Here is a 14,464-nt window from a genome sequence, read left to right on the forward strand (position 1 = left end):
GAAAGAGATGTGCCCAAGGCTGCGACAACAATGACAAGAAGTCAGTTTCAATCAGGAGGAACCCTATGTTTGCCAGATATACGCGGTGTGCAAAAATTTATAAAGGCAATATAATTACATGTATGTGCATGGGCATGAAATTTTTTTCGCTGCAATTAAAATGCATGCGTCTGTTGAGACAAATAAGCTTATATGTTGCCTGACGCAATCAATATGTAAATGAATCTGTGCAAATGGACTGCACATTCCTGTGATTTACTCTGCTTCCATTTCCTAAGACCGTTTTTCTATTCCTTTTCGTTATTGGTACCCAATGCAGGTTCCCCTTTTATCCCATGGGACCCACGCTGTGCCTACAGATGTGCAGTTTAGTGCATTCACACCAGCACCAATGCATTCATGTGCTTCTTTTATTCTCCACACTCTTGTATTTTTTTTATATATATATATAGTCATCAATGAACAGAAGAAAAGAAACCCAATCCTGTGTGTTTATGTGGATGTGCTCCAGGAGATGTTCTGATGCAATCTGCTGCCAGCCCTCGTCTAAGGGAATCTGCCTAGCATTTCAATTTTGATGGGGAGCCTCTTTGAATAATAACTGTGAAGGTTGTGAGTCAGTACATGTGTGTGTGTGTGTGTGTGTGTGTGTGTGTTGATTGAGGAAGAGCGAGAGAGAGAGAGAGAGAGGGGGAGAGGGTAAAAGAAAATCTCAGTGCATAACGCTGGCGGAAATCAGAGCTGCAGTCTTCCTTGTGCTTTTTCTCCTGGAGTTGTTATTTCAACCCCTGAATTGTATTTGAGGGAGATTATTTTTTTTTAAAAAAGAAGTGACACAAGTATCCTTTCGACATGGGTGCAGTGATGGGCACACTCTCCTCCTTGCAGACTAAACAAAGAAGACCCTCAAAAGGTAAGAACATTTCCTTCTTCTCAAAAGAAAAGAAACGTCTGACATGAAAGCCACTGAATCTCTGTGTAACCATGTGCAGTCTCTAGCCAGCCTAGTATTAACCCCTGCTGCTGCTCCCACTTGCTGCACAGGTTTCTGCTAAGGAACACAGAAATGCAGCAGGTTTTAGAGAAAGGCTGTGTTGTACTGCAATGCTCCCTTCTATGCACAGTGCAGGCTTTAATTTGCAAGGATGAAAGGGGAGGGCTGGTACATGTTGCACAAATCTGCAAGAACACAATCCAACAAACCCTGAGCACAACAGCCGCACAACTCCATAACAATAAGCTCTCATAAACAACACAGAACATTATTACATTAAAAACAAACATGGCATAGGGAACGGATACGTAGCCTTGACTGAATGGTTCTTTGCAAGGTGTATGTGTTTTTCTTATTTTGTTTTGCTTTTTTTATTCATAAATCAAACATTGCCACAGCGTGAAATTAAAATCATGAAAATAATAATAATGGGTTTTTTTTTCAGGAAAAGGGTAATGGCTGAGAGAAAAGGGTAATCTGAAGTGTATTAAACCCAAGAGGAATTATTTAGTAGCTTTTATAGAATCCTAATCCGCTGAATTCACAGCCACTTCCTTTTCCAAATCCTCATTATAAGGTGTTAAAATATGTATTTATGGCCTGTGCCCTCCCACAAAAAACAGGACATTTAATGCAGATGTTTAAATATAAAGGGGATAGTCAAGATTAAGATTTTTTTTTCTTTTTTTTTTTTGCTAGCATCATTTGACAAACAAAAATAATGTTTTGTTCTGGAAACTGTTGCTTCCATCACTGTAGTGCCTGATGTGAAGTCAGCGGCATGTAAGGAATACAATTCTGTCAGGCAAAGGTGCCTGTTGCGCATAATGTTTTGATATGGTTTGGTAGAGCCACTGTCTACTACAACTAAAGCACAATATTTTTATTATTTCTTTTTTCACTGTGTGTTTGGTTTTCTGCTAAATATATATACGGTATATATAATATACAGAAAAATCTAACACCACTTAATCACTTGTTAAAATAATAAAATATGCCCAGTGTGGTTAATACAGGTATGGGACCTGTTATCCGGAATGCTCGGGACCTGGGGGTCTTCCTGATAACGGATCTTTTCCATAATTTGGATCTTTATACCTTAACTCTACTAGAAAATCCTTTAAACATTAAATAAACCCAATAGGCTGCTTTTGGTTCCAATAAGGATTAATTATATCTGAGTTGGGATCAAGTACCAGGTACTGTTTTATTATTACAGATAAAAAGGAACTACATTTTTAAAATTTGGATTATTTGGATAAAATGGAGTCTATGGGAGATTCCGTAATTCTGGATAATGGGTTTCCAGATAACGGATACCAAGATTATTATTATATAGTAAATAAAGTACCCCTTATTGTAAAATATATAGTGAATAAAGTACCCCCTCTTGTAAAATATAAGGATATTATAAGTTACCGAGGAGTTTCATGAGCATATAAAAGCACAAGGCCGAAGGCCGAGTGTTTTTATACAGGTCATGGAACTCCGAGGTAACTTATAATATCCTCATATTTTGCAACTGGGGGTACTTTATTTATTATAAGTTTCAGTGCGTCATGTGACAGAAATGACATCAGAACTCACCGTTTATAACTGATGACATCAGAACTCACCGTTTATAAGGATATAATTTACAGGATATTCATGGCTTTTGTGTATTCTAAGGATATTATAAGTCACCGAGGAGTTCCATGACCAAATAAAAGAATGAGGCCCAAGGCCGAGTGCTTTTATACAGGTCATGAAACTCTGAAGTTACTTTTTATATCCTCATATTTTCCAACAAGAGGTACTTTATTTATTATAATACAACATTTTTAGGGAGTCAAGTGACAAAAATGGCATCACTACTCACCAGTACACGTTGTATGAAGGAGGTTACAAACATCCACAGTACTGTGCTGCAACTTTTTATTCCAAAATACATGACATGTTTTGAGTCAAGAAGGACCCTCTTTCAATTGTGACATCACTACTAACCGTTTATAACTGATGGCATCACTACTCATATAATACTATATAATACTATATAATACTATATATAGTGTATATACTACTCACTACTTTATAAGGATATCATTTAAAAGATATGCATTGCTTTTGTGTATTATATGATGATCATAGTTTATTTATAAAGGACCAAAATCTTCCTCAATGCTGTATAGTGGGATGTGGGATAACAAGCAGAAAGAAACAATGGAAGAGCCATAAACAATCCAGGTTGCAGGCCCTGTCCCCCTATCCCAATCAATCTATGGTTGGGAGTGAATGTGATGCATGTAGCATAGGCTTGCCAGCGTTACACAAAATGTAATGGTTTAGCAGCAAACTCTATACTGAATTGAGCTAGAAGAGACGTGAAGGGCATTTTTTATTATCCTATATTTATACAGCAGTGACATTTATGCAGCTCTTTACAAAGATTGTTCATCATTCACATCAGGAGCTTACAGTCTAAGGTGCACACACACATTAGGGACAATTGGATCTGGAGCCAGTTAACCTGCCACTAGCTAGAGGAAACCCATGCAGACATAGGGAGAGCATATAAACATATACATACTTTAAAAAAAAACCCTTGCACATAGTGCCCGTATTGGAAATGAACTCAGCACCAGCACTGCAAGGCAGCAGAACTAACTACTTACCCATGGTTCTGCATTATAGGGCTTATCGGAAAAGCTGGTGAAGTTGAAAGTTGTTATGAAGCAAGGGATTGGACATTTCTTAAATGGTCAGTTTGAAAGCATTAAAAGAGGAGCAGATTCTTAGGGAGCAAGTATAGGAGATTTGGTGCTGTTCTGGCAATGTATTGAACATGAGCGTTACAGGAGGTATTGAGTAAGGGCCATAGGAGTCATAGATGGAACCAAAGGGTTGGTTTGGAGAGCATTTTGATAGAAGATCAGAAATGTAGAGAGTAGCAAGGCTGTGTATAATTTTGAACGTAAATAGAATAGTTATTAGTTGAGGAATTGGTGTGGAGACCAGGGAAGTAGAAAATAAACGGCTGGTAAGGTGAGTCTGGCAAAAGCATTTATTATTAAGGGGCAGATTTATCAAAGGTCGAAGTCAAAATTCAAATTAAAAAATTCCAATTTCAAGCTAGTTAGTTGAAGTGTACTTCAACTAATAGTCCAAATTCGATTCAAATTTGAAAAAAATTTGAATTTTGAAATTTATCATGTACTGTCTCTTTAAAAATTCGACTTCACCATATAAAAGTCGACTATTCACCATATAAAACCCGCCGAATCACTGTTTTAGCCTGTGGGGGACCTCCTAGAACCTATCCGGAGTCAATTGGTGGACTTTGAAAAATCTAAGTTTTTTTGGGGGGAAAACTTTGAATCGTGCGATTCGAATTCGCTATTACTTGGATTCATACGATTCGAATCCGATCGAAAATGGACCTATTCGTCCAAAAAAAACCTTTGATTTAATTTCGGTTGGTCTTTTTGAATTCGAATTTCAAAGTTTTTCAAATTAGAAATTCGACCCTTGATAAATCTGGCGCTTAGGGGCACATTTACTAAAGGTGGCCATAGACACACAGATCCGATCGTACGAATCCTCGATTCGTACGATTTTCGGATCGTGTGTGGCGTGTCCCGACTTCTTTCGTCCGGCGGAGATCGGTCGTTTGGTCGATCGGTCAGGTTTGATTTTGACCCGACCGATCCCGCTGGAACCCAGGGCACATCGTAATCGGATCGTTCGGCCATGCGGCCGAACAATCAGATTACACCCGATATAGCCATGTTTGTTAATGGCATATCGGGGAAAGATCCGCTCGTTTGGCGATGTTGCCAAACGAGCAGATCTTTGCATCTATGGCCACCTTAAGGGTCGAATTTCAAAGTGCTAAAACTTCTAAATTTGACCATCGAATTGAAAAATGTTTAAATGTAGCTGTTTTCGATTAAAACCATTTGATCGATCGTAGAAATCGCTCGAATCAAACAATTCTAACGATTCAATCGATTGATCGAACGATTTTCAAAAAAAAAACTTTGACTTCTAAAAACTTAGCCAAATGTTGGCTATGGGTTCTAGGAGGTCCCCATTGGCTAACATAGCAATTCGGCAAGTTTAAGGTGGCGCAGTGTCGAAGTCGAAGTTTTTTAAAGAGACAATACTTAGTATTTTCAATTTGATTTGAAGTCAAAGTCGAATTTGGCCTATTCGATGGTCTAATTACCCAGAAATTACTTCGAAATTCGAAGTTTTTCAATTCGAAAATTCACTTTGAATTCACTTCGACCCTTAGTAAATGTGCCCCTATGTGTAGTAAAGTAGAGAGCAAGATAACAGGAGCTTATATTTGTCTAGATTAGATACTATAAGGGCAAGAGCTAGATTTTTGGTGGCACCTGCTCTGAATTAAGATCAAGTTTTTTTAATGCATGTAAAAGGGACAGGACTTGATGATAAAGAGAAAGTGGCAAATTAAAGAGAGGGATGAGTAAAAAAAATTGTTCCGTTCTGTTCTGTTTTGCAAATGCTGAGTAAAAAAAAAGACAGTTGTGACATCCAGAGAGAATATAGATCCCATACCTACAATATATGTCAATTCAAAGTGTCCTAAATTAATTTGATTTTGACCTATAAACATAGAGGCTACAATCTCAATCCCCTCATATTTATCAAGGGTCAAGGTCGGTTTTCGATCTAATATGTCCGTATTCAACCAAATTTAAATCATACGAATCGAAGTAATAGCGCATTTGATCTAATTCAATTCGAAGTTCAAAAAAAATTAGATTTTTCACCAATTGACTCCAAATAGTTTTGTAGGAGGTCCCCCATAGGCTAAAACAGCAATTTGGCAGGTTTTAGATGGCGAATGGACGAAGTCGAATTTTTAAAGAGACAATACATGATAAATTTTGATATTTGAGTTTTAGAATTTTTTTCAAATTTGAATCAAATTTGGACTATTCCCTAGTCGAAGTACACAAAAAATAGCTCAAAATTTTAATTTTTTAATTCGAAAATTCACCCCGACCTTTGATAAATCTGCCTCATACATACAACTAATATATATATATATATATATATATATATATATATATATATATATATATATATATATATATATATATATATATATATATATATATATATATATGTGTAAAGGCTTGAGCACACACTTCAAAAAAGCTTTCACCTGGGTGCAAGACAGGACGGCTTATATAACAATAGAATGCTGATGCACACCAGGGTTTTTCTTTCAAAATTTACTTCTTTATTTGATCGACGTTTCGGTCCACGTCTGGGACCTTTATCAAGACCTTGCTAAAGGTCCCAGACGTGGACCGAAACGTCGATCAAATAAAGAAGTAAATTTTGAAAGAAAAACCCTGGTGTGCATCAGCATTCTATTGTTATATATATATATATATATATATATATATATATATATATATATATATATATATATATATATATATATATATATATATACTTTATGTGTGTGTGTGTCTTAAGCTGGCCATAGACGCAAAGATCTGATCTACGAATCGAGAATTCATACGATTTTCGGACCGTGTGTGGAGAGTCCCTACATCAGTCGTTTTGTCGATCGGACAGGTTAAAAGATTTCTGTCGGCGGCCGATAATATCTCTGCATATATTGCCGATCGTACGATTTTCAGAGGGAGACTGTCACTAGTTTTGGTCGGACATAACTTTCGTACGATTGGATTTGGATTTGATCTGAGTTTGTAGCAGAAAATATTGATATAAATTCGGACTTTGATAAATTGGATACATTTGGAAGTTTATCTGTTGAACTAGAAGACTGAAAATGTCAGAACAAAGCAAATAACAGTTATATACGCCAGATAATAATGGGTTTGAGTTCATGAACATCTGCAGGAATGACTTAATTGTAGCTTTAAGGGAATGTACCAATAATTTATGGTAGAAGTTGTGCATTGTTATATCAGAACAGAAACCTTGGACTTGTCTACAAAATTAACTTTAAAACGCATACATAACGTCTTCTAGAATTTAGAAAAATATATAATCCACATGAAAAACAGTTTAACACTATGAAAACCCCACAGACAGAATGCTGGGACTCTTTTGCCAGTAACCATAAATGAGAACAAGTCATGACATACGAGTGTGATCTGGAAAAGGGATATAGTGATAACCAATTTATATTTATGTTAAATGACAAATACCAGAGGCATTCACACTGTTGTACAAAAATACACATAATTAGCACCATTCTCATTGTTCTGCATAGAAAAGAACATTGTGCACAAGGTGCTGTAATAACATAAGCAAAGATTTGCAACCCATAGGAATGAATCAGGTGTTTGCTTTCAAACAGACCAGTAAATGCCTTTTTATTACTTTACTCCAGTGAAAAATACGATGTTGAATATTTCTTTAGATTGATCGGAGTTTGGCATTCTGTCCCTGGATTTATGTTAATGGGGATCTGTCGCCCAGACATGAAAAGTTGTGTAACAAAAGTCCTTTTCAAATTACACATGAAACCCAAATTATTAAAACATTAAAACATTCATGTTAGAACTTTTAGAGGCCAATTCATTAACTTCGAGTGAAGGAATAGAAGAAAAAATACTTCGAATTTCGAATGGGCTACTTCGACTTCGAATTGAAGGATTCGAACTAAAAATCGTTCGACCATTCGACCATTCGATAGTCGAAGTACTGTCTCTTTAAGAAAAAACTTCGACCTCCTAGTTCGCCACCTAAAAGCTACCGAACCCAATGTTAGCCTATGGGGAAGGTCCTACGAAGGATAATCCTTCGATCGTTGGATTAAAATCCTTCGAAACTTTTGATTCGAAGGATTTAATTGTTCGATCGAACGATTATTCCTTCGATCGTTCGATCAAAGTATTTGTGCAAAATCCTTCGACTTCGATATTCGATATAGACATATTGTCAGTTTCACATGTGCCCCCAGTCATGTGACTTGTGCTCTGATAAACTTCAGTTACTGCTGAACTGCAAGTTGGAGTGTTATCACCCCCTTCCTTCTCCCCCCAGAAGCCCATCCGCAGAACAATGGAAAGGTAACCAGATAACCGCTCCCTGTTAGATATAAGAACAGCACTCAATAGTAAAAATCCATGTCCCACTGCAACACCTTCAGTTACATTGAGTAGGAGAAACAATAGCCTGCCTGAAAGCAGTTTTCCTGGATCTTTCTGAAAGCACATGACCAGGCAAAATGACCTGAGATGGCCCTACACACCAATATTACAACTAAAAAAATACACTTGTTTGATTAGTAGTGAAATTTTGAATGGTAGAGCACAGTGTCATTTAGAAATAAAAACTACACCATAATAATCATTACATAATCCCTTTGATCGTTTTCTTTATACCCTTAAGGAACCAATTACATTAAATTATAAAATGTTTTATTGGAAGTAGAATATTTATTGCAGCCTGTTAGCTTCCATCTCTCCAATTTTCTGCCACCATTTATCTGTATCTTAGATAAAACCCTACCTGGTCTATTGTGTTCAGTGAAAATCAGACATAGCCATTATCTTCCCCAAAAAGATTAACCAAAGCTATTTTAAGTATTTTTTAATGCAAAATGTCCGAAAAAAGTCTTCAAAGTGAGATTTTTTTTTGCAGATAATTATTTTGCAGACCAAGATATTATTATTTCATTAATAAAAAAATATGTATTTAAAAAATAATCGGGTGACTCCATTATTAGCTGGCAAATAATTAAAAAATAATAGGGAGGCTCCATTATTAACTGGCAGGGATAAAACCTTTGTTACAATTTAGATGATCTGACTGCATATTCTTTCATTCAATATTTTATCAAAATAAGCATAATAAATGTAGATTATGTAGACAATTTTATGACTATTTCAGAAAATAAAGTAAAATAAATTTGTATTCATTTCACACTGTGTAATATTTCTCTGATGGTACTGCAAACGCACCACAAACAAATTATTCCGTTGCCAGTGTATATTCTGAAACATCCTGCAGTTAAATGTAATTGAACATTCTGTGCCTGCAATCCTTTCAGAAATGTCTTTCAATGACAAAAAAATAAATAAAAAAACAAGTCATACTTACATAGCATGCGAAAAATGGAAAATAACTTTTAGAATGCTGGACATTTCTGTACTTTAAAAACGGTAGTTGTCTTTGTTTTTTTATTCTTTTTATATTAATAAAATGTTTAAACTCTCAGCTATAGAATATCAACTGCTGTATAGTCTATAGGGCTTGATTACCCTAGCAACAAGGCTGCAGTTTGCAAGTCAGAATGGAACAATCAGTAGGTAAGGACCTGGAAAGAAACATAAGCAACAACAAATAAAATAATAATAGAATTAAATCCTCATGAATAATCAGTTTGTTTGGCTACCAGGGGCTGTGACCCAACTAAAATAGGTAGAATAAGAAAGCTAATCATTAAAAATAAATAATAAAGACCAACTTATTATTATTATTATTATTATAAGTTGCTTAGAATAGGTTCATCTATTCCATACTGAAATGATATATATATACAGGTATGGGACCTGTTATCCAGAATGCTCAGGACCTGGGGCTTTCTGGATAATGGACTTTTCTGTAATTTGAATCTTTATACTATACCTTAAGTCTGGTAGAAACCATGTAAACATTAAATAAACCCGCTAGGTTCGTTCTGCTTCCAAAAAGGTTTAACAATATCCTAGTTTGTATCATGTACAAGGTACTAGTTTATTATTACAAAGAAAAGGGAAATCAATATTAAAAATTTGGATAAAATGAAGTCTATGGGAGACAGCATTTCTGTAATTGGGAGTTTCCGGATAATCGATCCCACACCTGTATGTAGATATGTGAACATGTCCTTTAAAATTCAATTTTTATTTAAAAATACTAATTATTTATAGAAATTTAGTGATTTCTATGAATAATTTAATAATATTTTAACCACTTGTGGCTTAGTCTTTAGGGACTGGCCTTGCCCTCTTGAATGCAGAAAGGAATTTTCCCTTCTTAAGACAATAGGAGAGGCTTCAAATGGGTGATTTATTTGCCTGTCTCTGGATCAACTAGCAGTTAGGCAGGCTAATTGAACTTGATGGACATGTGTCTTTTTTTTAAACACTGGGCCAGATTCAATTCAGTGAGACAAAGTTATCTCATGGTTTATCATGTGAAAAGTCATGAACAATTTATGGAGAAAAAAAACTTTTTTCCAAATTCATAAAAGTGATGTGTTAAAAAAAAAAGGCTTTAGTTCCTCACATTTTTATGCAATCATTTTGTTCAACCCACTGGATTAAAGCTGAAAGCCTGCAGTTCAACTGTATCTGAGTTGTTTCATTTGAAATTTATTGTGGTAATATAAGGAACCAAAATTAGAAAAAAGTTGTCTCGGTCCACAGTTTTATGGGCCCAACTCTACATTTTTCTGAATTGAATTGCATCTCAAATTGAATCTCATCCATGCCATTTCACGTGATGAACCTTTTTCTCACTGAATTGAATCTGGCCCATTATCTGCTATTTTATAATGTATGTGGATTTGTCAAATACTCTTTAGCTAAATACTGCTATAGCTAAATATTTATTTTGTTAGCTTGTGCTTATTCTTAAAGTGAAATCTTCTTTTATTTATTTAAATTTGAAAGTCTAAAATTCGAATCGAATTCATACTCTGAAAAAAACCCTTGAATTTGACGCCTGACATTTTTTTCTCCCATTGGAGTCTATGGGAGTCATTTTTGCATCGAATTCAAACTGGTGAATTTAGAACTCGAAATTGTAAATTTTTAAGAAAAATCTCAACTCCAAAATTCGAATTCAAACCTTAGTAAATCTGTTTCATTTGAAATTTATTGTGGTAATATAAGGAACCAAAATTAGAAAAAAGTTGTCTCGGTCCACAGATTTATGGGCCCAACTCTACATTTTTCTGAATTGAATTGCATCTCAAATTGAATCTCATCCATGCCATTTCACGTGGAACCTTTTTCTCACTGAATTGAATCTGGCCCATTATCTGCTATTTTATAATATATGTGGATTTGTCAAATACTCTTTAGCTAAATACTGCTATAGCTAAATATTTATTTTGTTAGCTTGTGCTTATTCTTAAAGTGAAATCTTCTTTTATTGGCTACATTTATAAAACGCTATAAAAATTTGCTATGCAGAAAGAATCCCTTGGTATATTTATATTTCAGATTACCAAATAAATTGGAAGGTTAGATGTAGGCTAGTCCCCTTACAACGTTTTAAAGGAGTTAAATTCGGCAAAATGACAGCATGGAAAACCTTTATCTTTCTGTGATTTTTTTTCAGCTCAGAAATACAGTATAACCAGTAGCCCACTTTGTCACACAACAACAAAAGGATAAGTGGTGCTGCAAAGTCCTAAACTACTAGGTTACATGCCAGACATACAGTATAAACACATTTGTATTTTTTCACATGCTTTGTCATGTATAGTAACATTTCCCATATTTTCCCTCTAGATCTAGCTCTGATTACTAGACCAAATAATTGAACTTGATGCTTGACTTCCTTTTTGATGTTCATTGATTTTTGGCATCGTTTGCAAGCCAGCAGACACAAAAATGGAAATTGCTACAGCTATACTTGTACCATTTGATTGATTTGACATTATTCTTTATGGACATCATTTTTTTTTGTCTTCCAGCAGGACTTTTAGATCATTTAGGTCTTTATTAACAAACGGTGTGGCCTAAATCATTTATACTTTAAATGAGTCTATATTTTAAAAGAAGAAGAAGAAAGAAGTAAATGTTAGAGACTGATGTCAGATAAATGGGCAGACCATGGCATGATAAAACAATATGTCAAAATGTCTAGATGAATCCTTGATTTGCATTGACATATCCACATAGGAATTATACATGCATTATAATTCCTCTGACAAAATATTGTTGACAGTAAAAATCTGAATTTAAAATCCAAGAAATGTGAACTACACTATATGGGGGTTATTTATCAAAGGTTGAATTTTATTACAATGTGATTTTTTTCAAACAAATTAGATTTTATTCACAAACTAATATTTCAAATGGTATATTATTTATGAAAAATTTGAACGTCTAAAATTCGAATCGATTTCACACTCTGAAAAAGAAGTGCAGAATGGCCCCGCCTCTGTGCCTAAAGCTTAGAGGAGGGGCAGACAATATTTGATTGACAACTGAGATTTTTAAATGAGCTTACAACCGCTATGAATGCTTTAATAAAAAATAGAAATTGGATTTCATGTTTAATTTGAAAAGAACTTTTATTATACAGATTTTTGTGTCTGGGTGGCAGCTCCACTTTAAATGGTGTGATAATTCTTAGAATTGTGAATGTTAAGAAACCTGATTTTTTTTTTTTGAAAGATTAGTAAAATATATAAATATATTTTTACATTTTAAAGTTTTTATCCATACAAACAGGCTCTACAAATACTGTAAACGGTTCATTTTCAACATATCTCTTAGTTCAGTGATCCCCAACCAGCTCACAATCAACATGTTCCCAATCAGTGTCCCCAATATGTCCCCTACCAGTCAATCACAACCAACATGTCACTCATCTTGCTCAACAACCCTTTGGAAGTTGCTCCCAGTGGCCTCAAAGCAGCTGCTTATTTTTGAATCCCTGGCTTGAAGGAATGTTTTGGTTGCATGAAAAGTGCACTGCCAAAAAGCATCTCCTTTTGTGTTACGAGTCCTTAAAGACACATTAATATATGTTAGACTACAGTAAAACATCAGTGACATACTTTAAAGAGAAGCTGTTAAATTGAATTTATAGATACTTCTGTTTGATTTAAATGGAGCAGTAACCCATTTTAAAGCTTTTGACATAGATACAATGCTGACTGATGACACCAGCAAATTCTGCAGATATGTGAATTATGTTGCATAAAACAGAAAAGCAAAGCCAACTCGACTTTAGTAAATGTCACTTCATTTTAGATCTATTGGCAGCAGAAAGGGTTTCTGGATTAAGAGTTGCTTAAAAAAATCCATAGAGGTGACCTTAGCTTGGTAACTCACACTTTACACGGCATGCTATGTAAGACAAAGTTTCAGCATCAACATAATTGATAATCCTTTGAAGACTTATAGCAGTGATTTGGCAGCAATGTACACTTTATAGTGTGATCAGCACTGTTAATCAAAGAACCAATTACTTGTCACTCAAGTTTTAATTAAAAAAAAATAAGTAACCTTATGAGACCTTTATATATGCTCTCTATTCAAAACCTGTATGCACAGATGTAATAAAACCAGCAAGACAGCTATTTGTCTTAGGGGAAATAGCTAGAATAATAGATATAAGCCTCCTTCGATTTTGGTTCTTTATTGTAATGTTTGGAGCTCCTCATATAATATAAATATAACATATTCCACAGCATAACACATCATACACATCAGTCCCTGCTCCAGGTGCTATATGCTATAGTACATTTTATCAGAAGCCAGTTGACCTTCCTGTATGTTTTTGGATCACTGCAGCCATAGGGGCAGATTTACCTATAGGGCAAAGTGGATGTGGCTAGCAAAATTCTCCAGAAATCCAATCCGCAGGAAATTTGCCAATTTACTAACAGGCGTAGAGGACAATTCGTTCGTCAGGGACATCATATCCTGTTTTCCTGAAGTGTCATAAAAATTATAAAAAAAACACTGTCATTTTTTCATATTTTTAAGTGGGATTGTCTAAAAAAGTTGTAACTTATGTTTTAACATTTTTTTTACCACTTGAGGGACACGCCACATTTGTTTTAGGGTGGGCTCATGTCTAGGACAAAAGAGGATCTCTTTTGCCTTTATTTTGCTTCCTTGAACATTTTTAATAATAAGTGGCCACTTTAAGCATTTGCACTAACATCTCTAATAAAGACGTCCATGCAACCTACAGTATTTGTACCCACCCTATTCAAATTGACCTAAGCGTAAGAGTACTAACGATAACGAAGTTTCTCTAGGCAGAAATGAACATTAGTGAAAGTTCACTTTGACTTAATGCACAATTACAATATTAATTTGGTAATCTAAGAGGTCGAATTTTAGTTGTTTTGGAAACCACAACTAAACCCACAATGACCACGAATGTCATTGAATTTATTTAAAGATTCTAATATAAAAAGCGCAAACGAAAAAAGTGCTCAATGTGGCAGCAAAAAAGACAAATACATTGAAACCTCGAGAATTTCACGCTTCTCAGAAACTTACTAGCAAAAAAAATAAAAAAAACCTGTAAAGGTCTCATTTGATTAGAAGTGGTCCAATAAGATCAGCGTATCTCTCATTGACTTCAATAGAACCTCAACAACTTTTACCTGGTGAAGTTTAGTATTAATAATTTTGCATTTTACAGCTTTTTTAAAAACCAAGTTCAAACCTATTATCCGAAGGTTTGCAGTTTGCTAACTAACCTCAATTCTGGAGTTGGATACACAAAAAGTTTAAA

The 14,464-nt window shown here is 34.9% G+C and overlaps 1 protein-coding gene across 3 annotated transcripts in view; it reads left to right on the forward strand.

Annotated features, from left to right (window-relative positions):
* The first annotated feature begins 480 nt into the window (after positions 1–480).
* The window catches only part of kcnip2.S (Kv channel interacting protein 2 S homeolog), a 110,075-nt gene continuing 96,091 nt past the window's right edge, over positions 481–14,464 (forward strand). Inside the window, exon 1 of one of the 3 annotated variants that reach the window (XM_041588755.1) lies at positions 481–913. In XM_041588755.1, the coding sequence (XP_041444689.1) occupies positions 853–913 (61 nt within the window). In that variant the 5' untranslated portion in view covers positions 481–852. The remainder of the gene's footprint in view (positions 914–14,464) is intronic. The other 2 variants (XM_041588754.1, XM_041588756.1) reach the window with 2 other exon arrangements.

Source organism: Xenopus laevis, chromosome 3S (assembly GCF_017654675.1).
Source record: "Xenopus laevis strain J_2021 chromosome 3S, Xenopus_laevis_v10.1, whole genome shotgun sequence".
Classification (NCBI taxonomy): Eukaryota; Metazoa; Chordata; class Amphibia; order Anura; family Pipidae; genus Xenopus; species Xenopus laevis.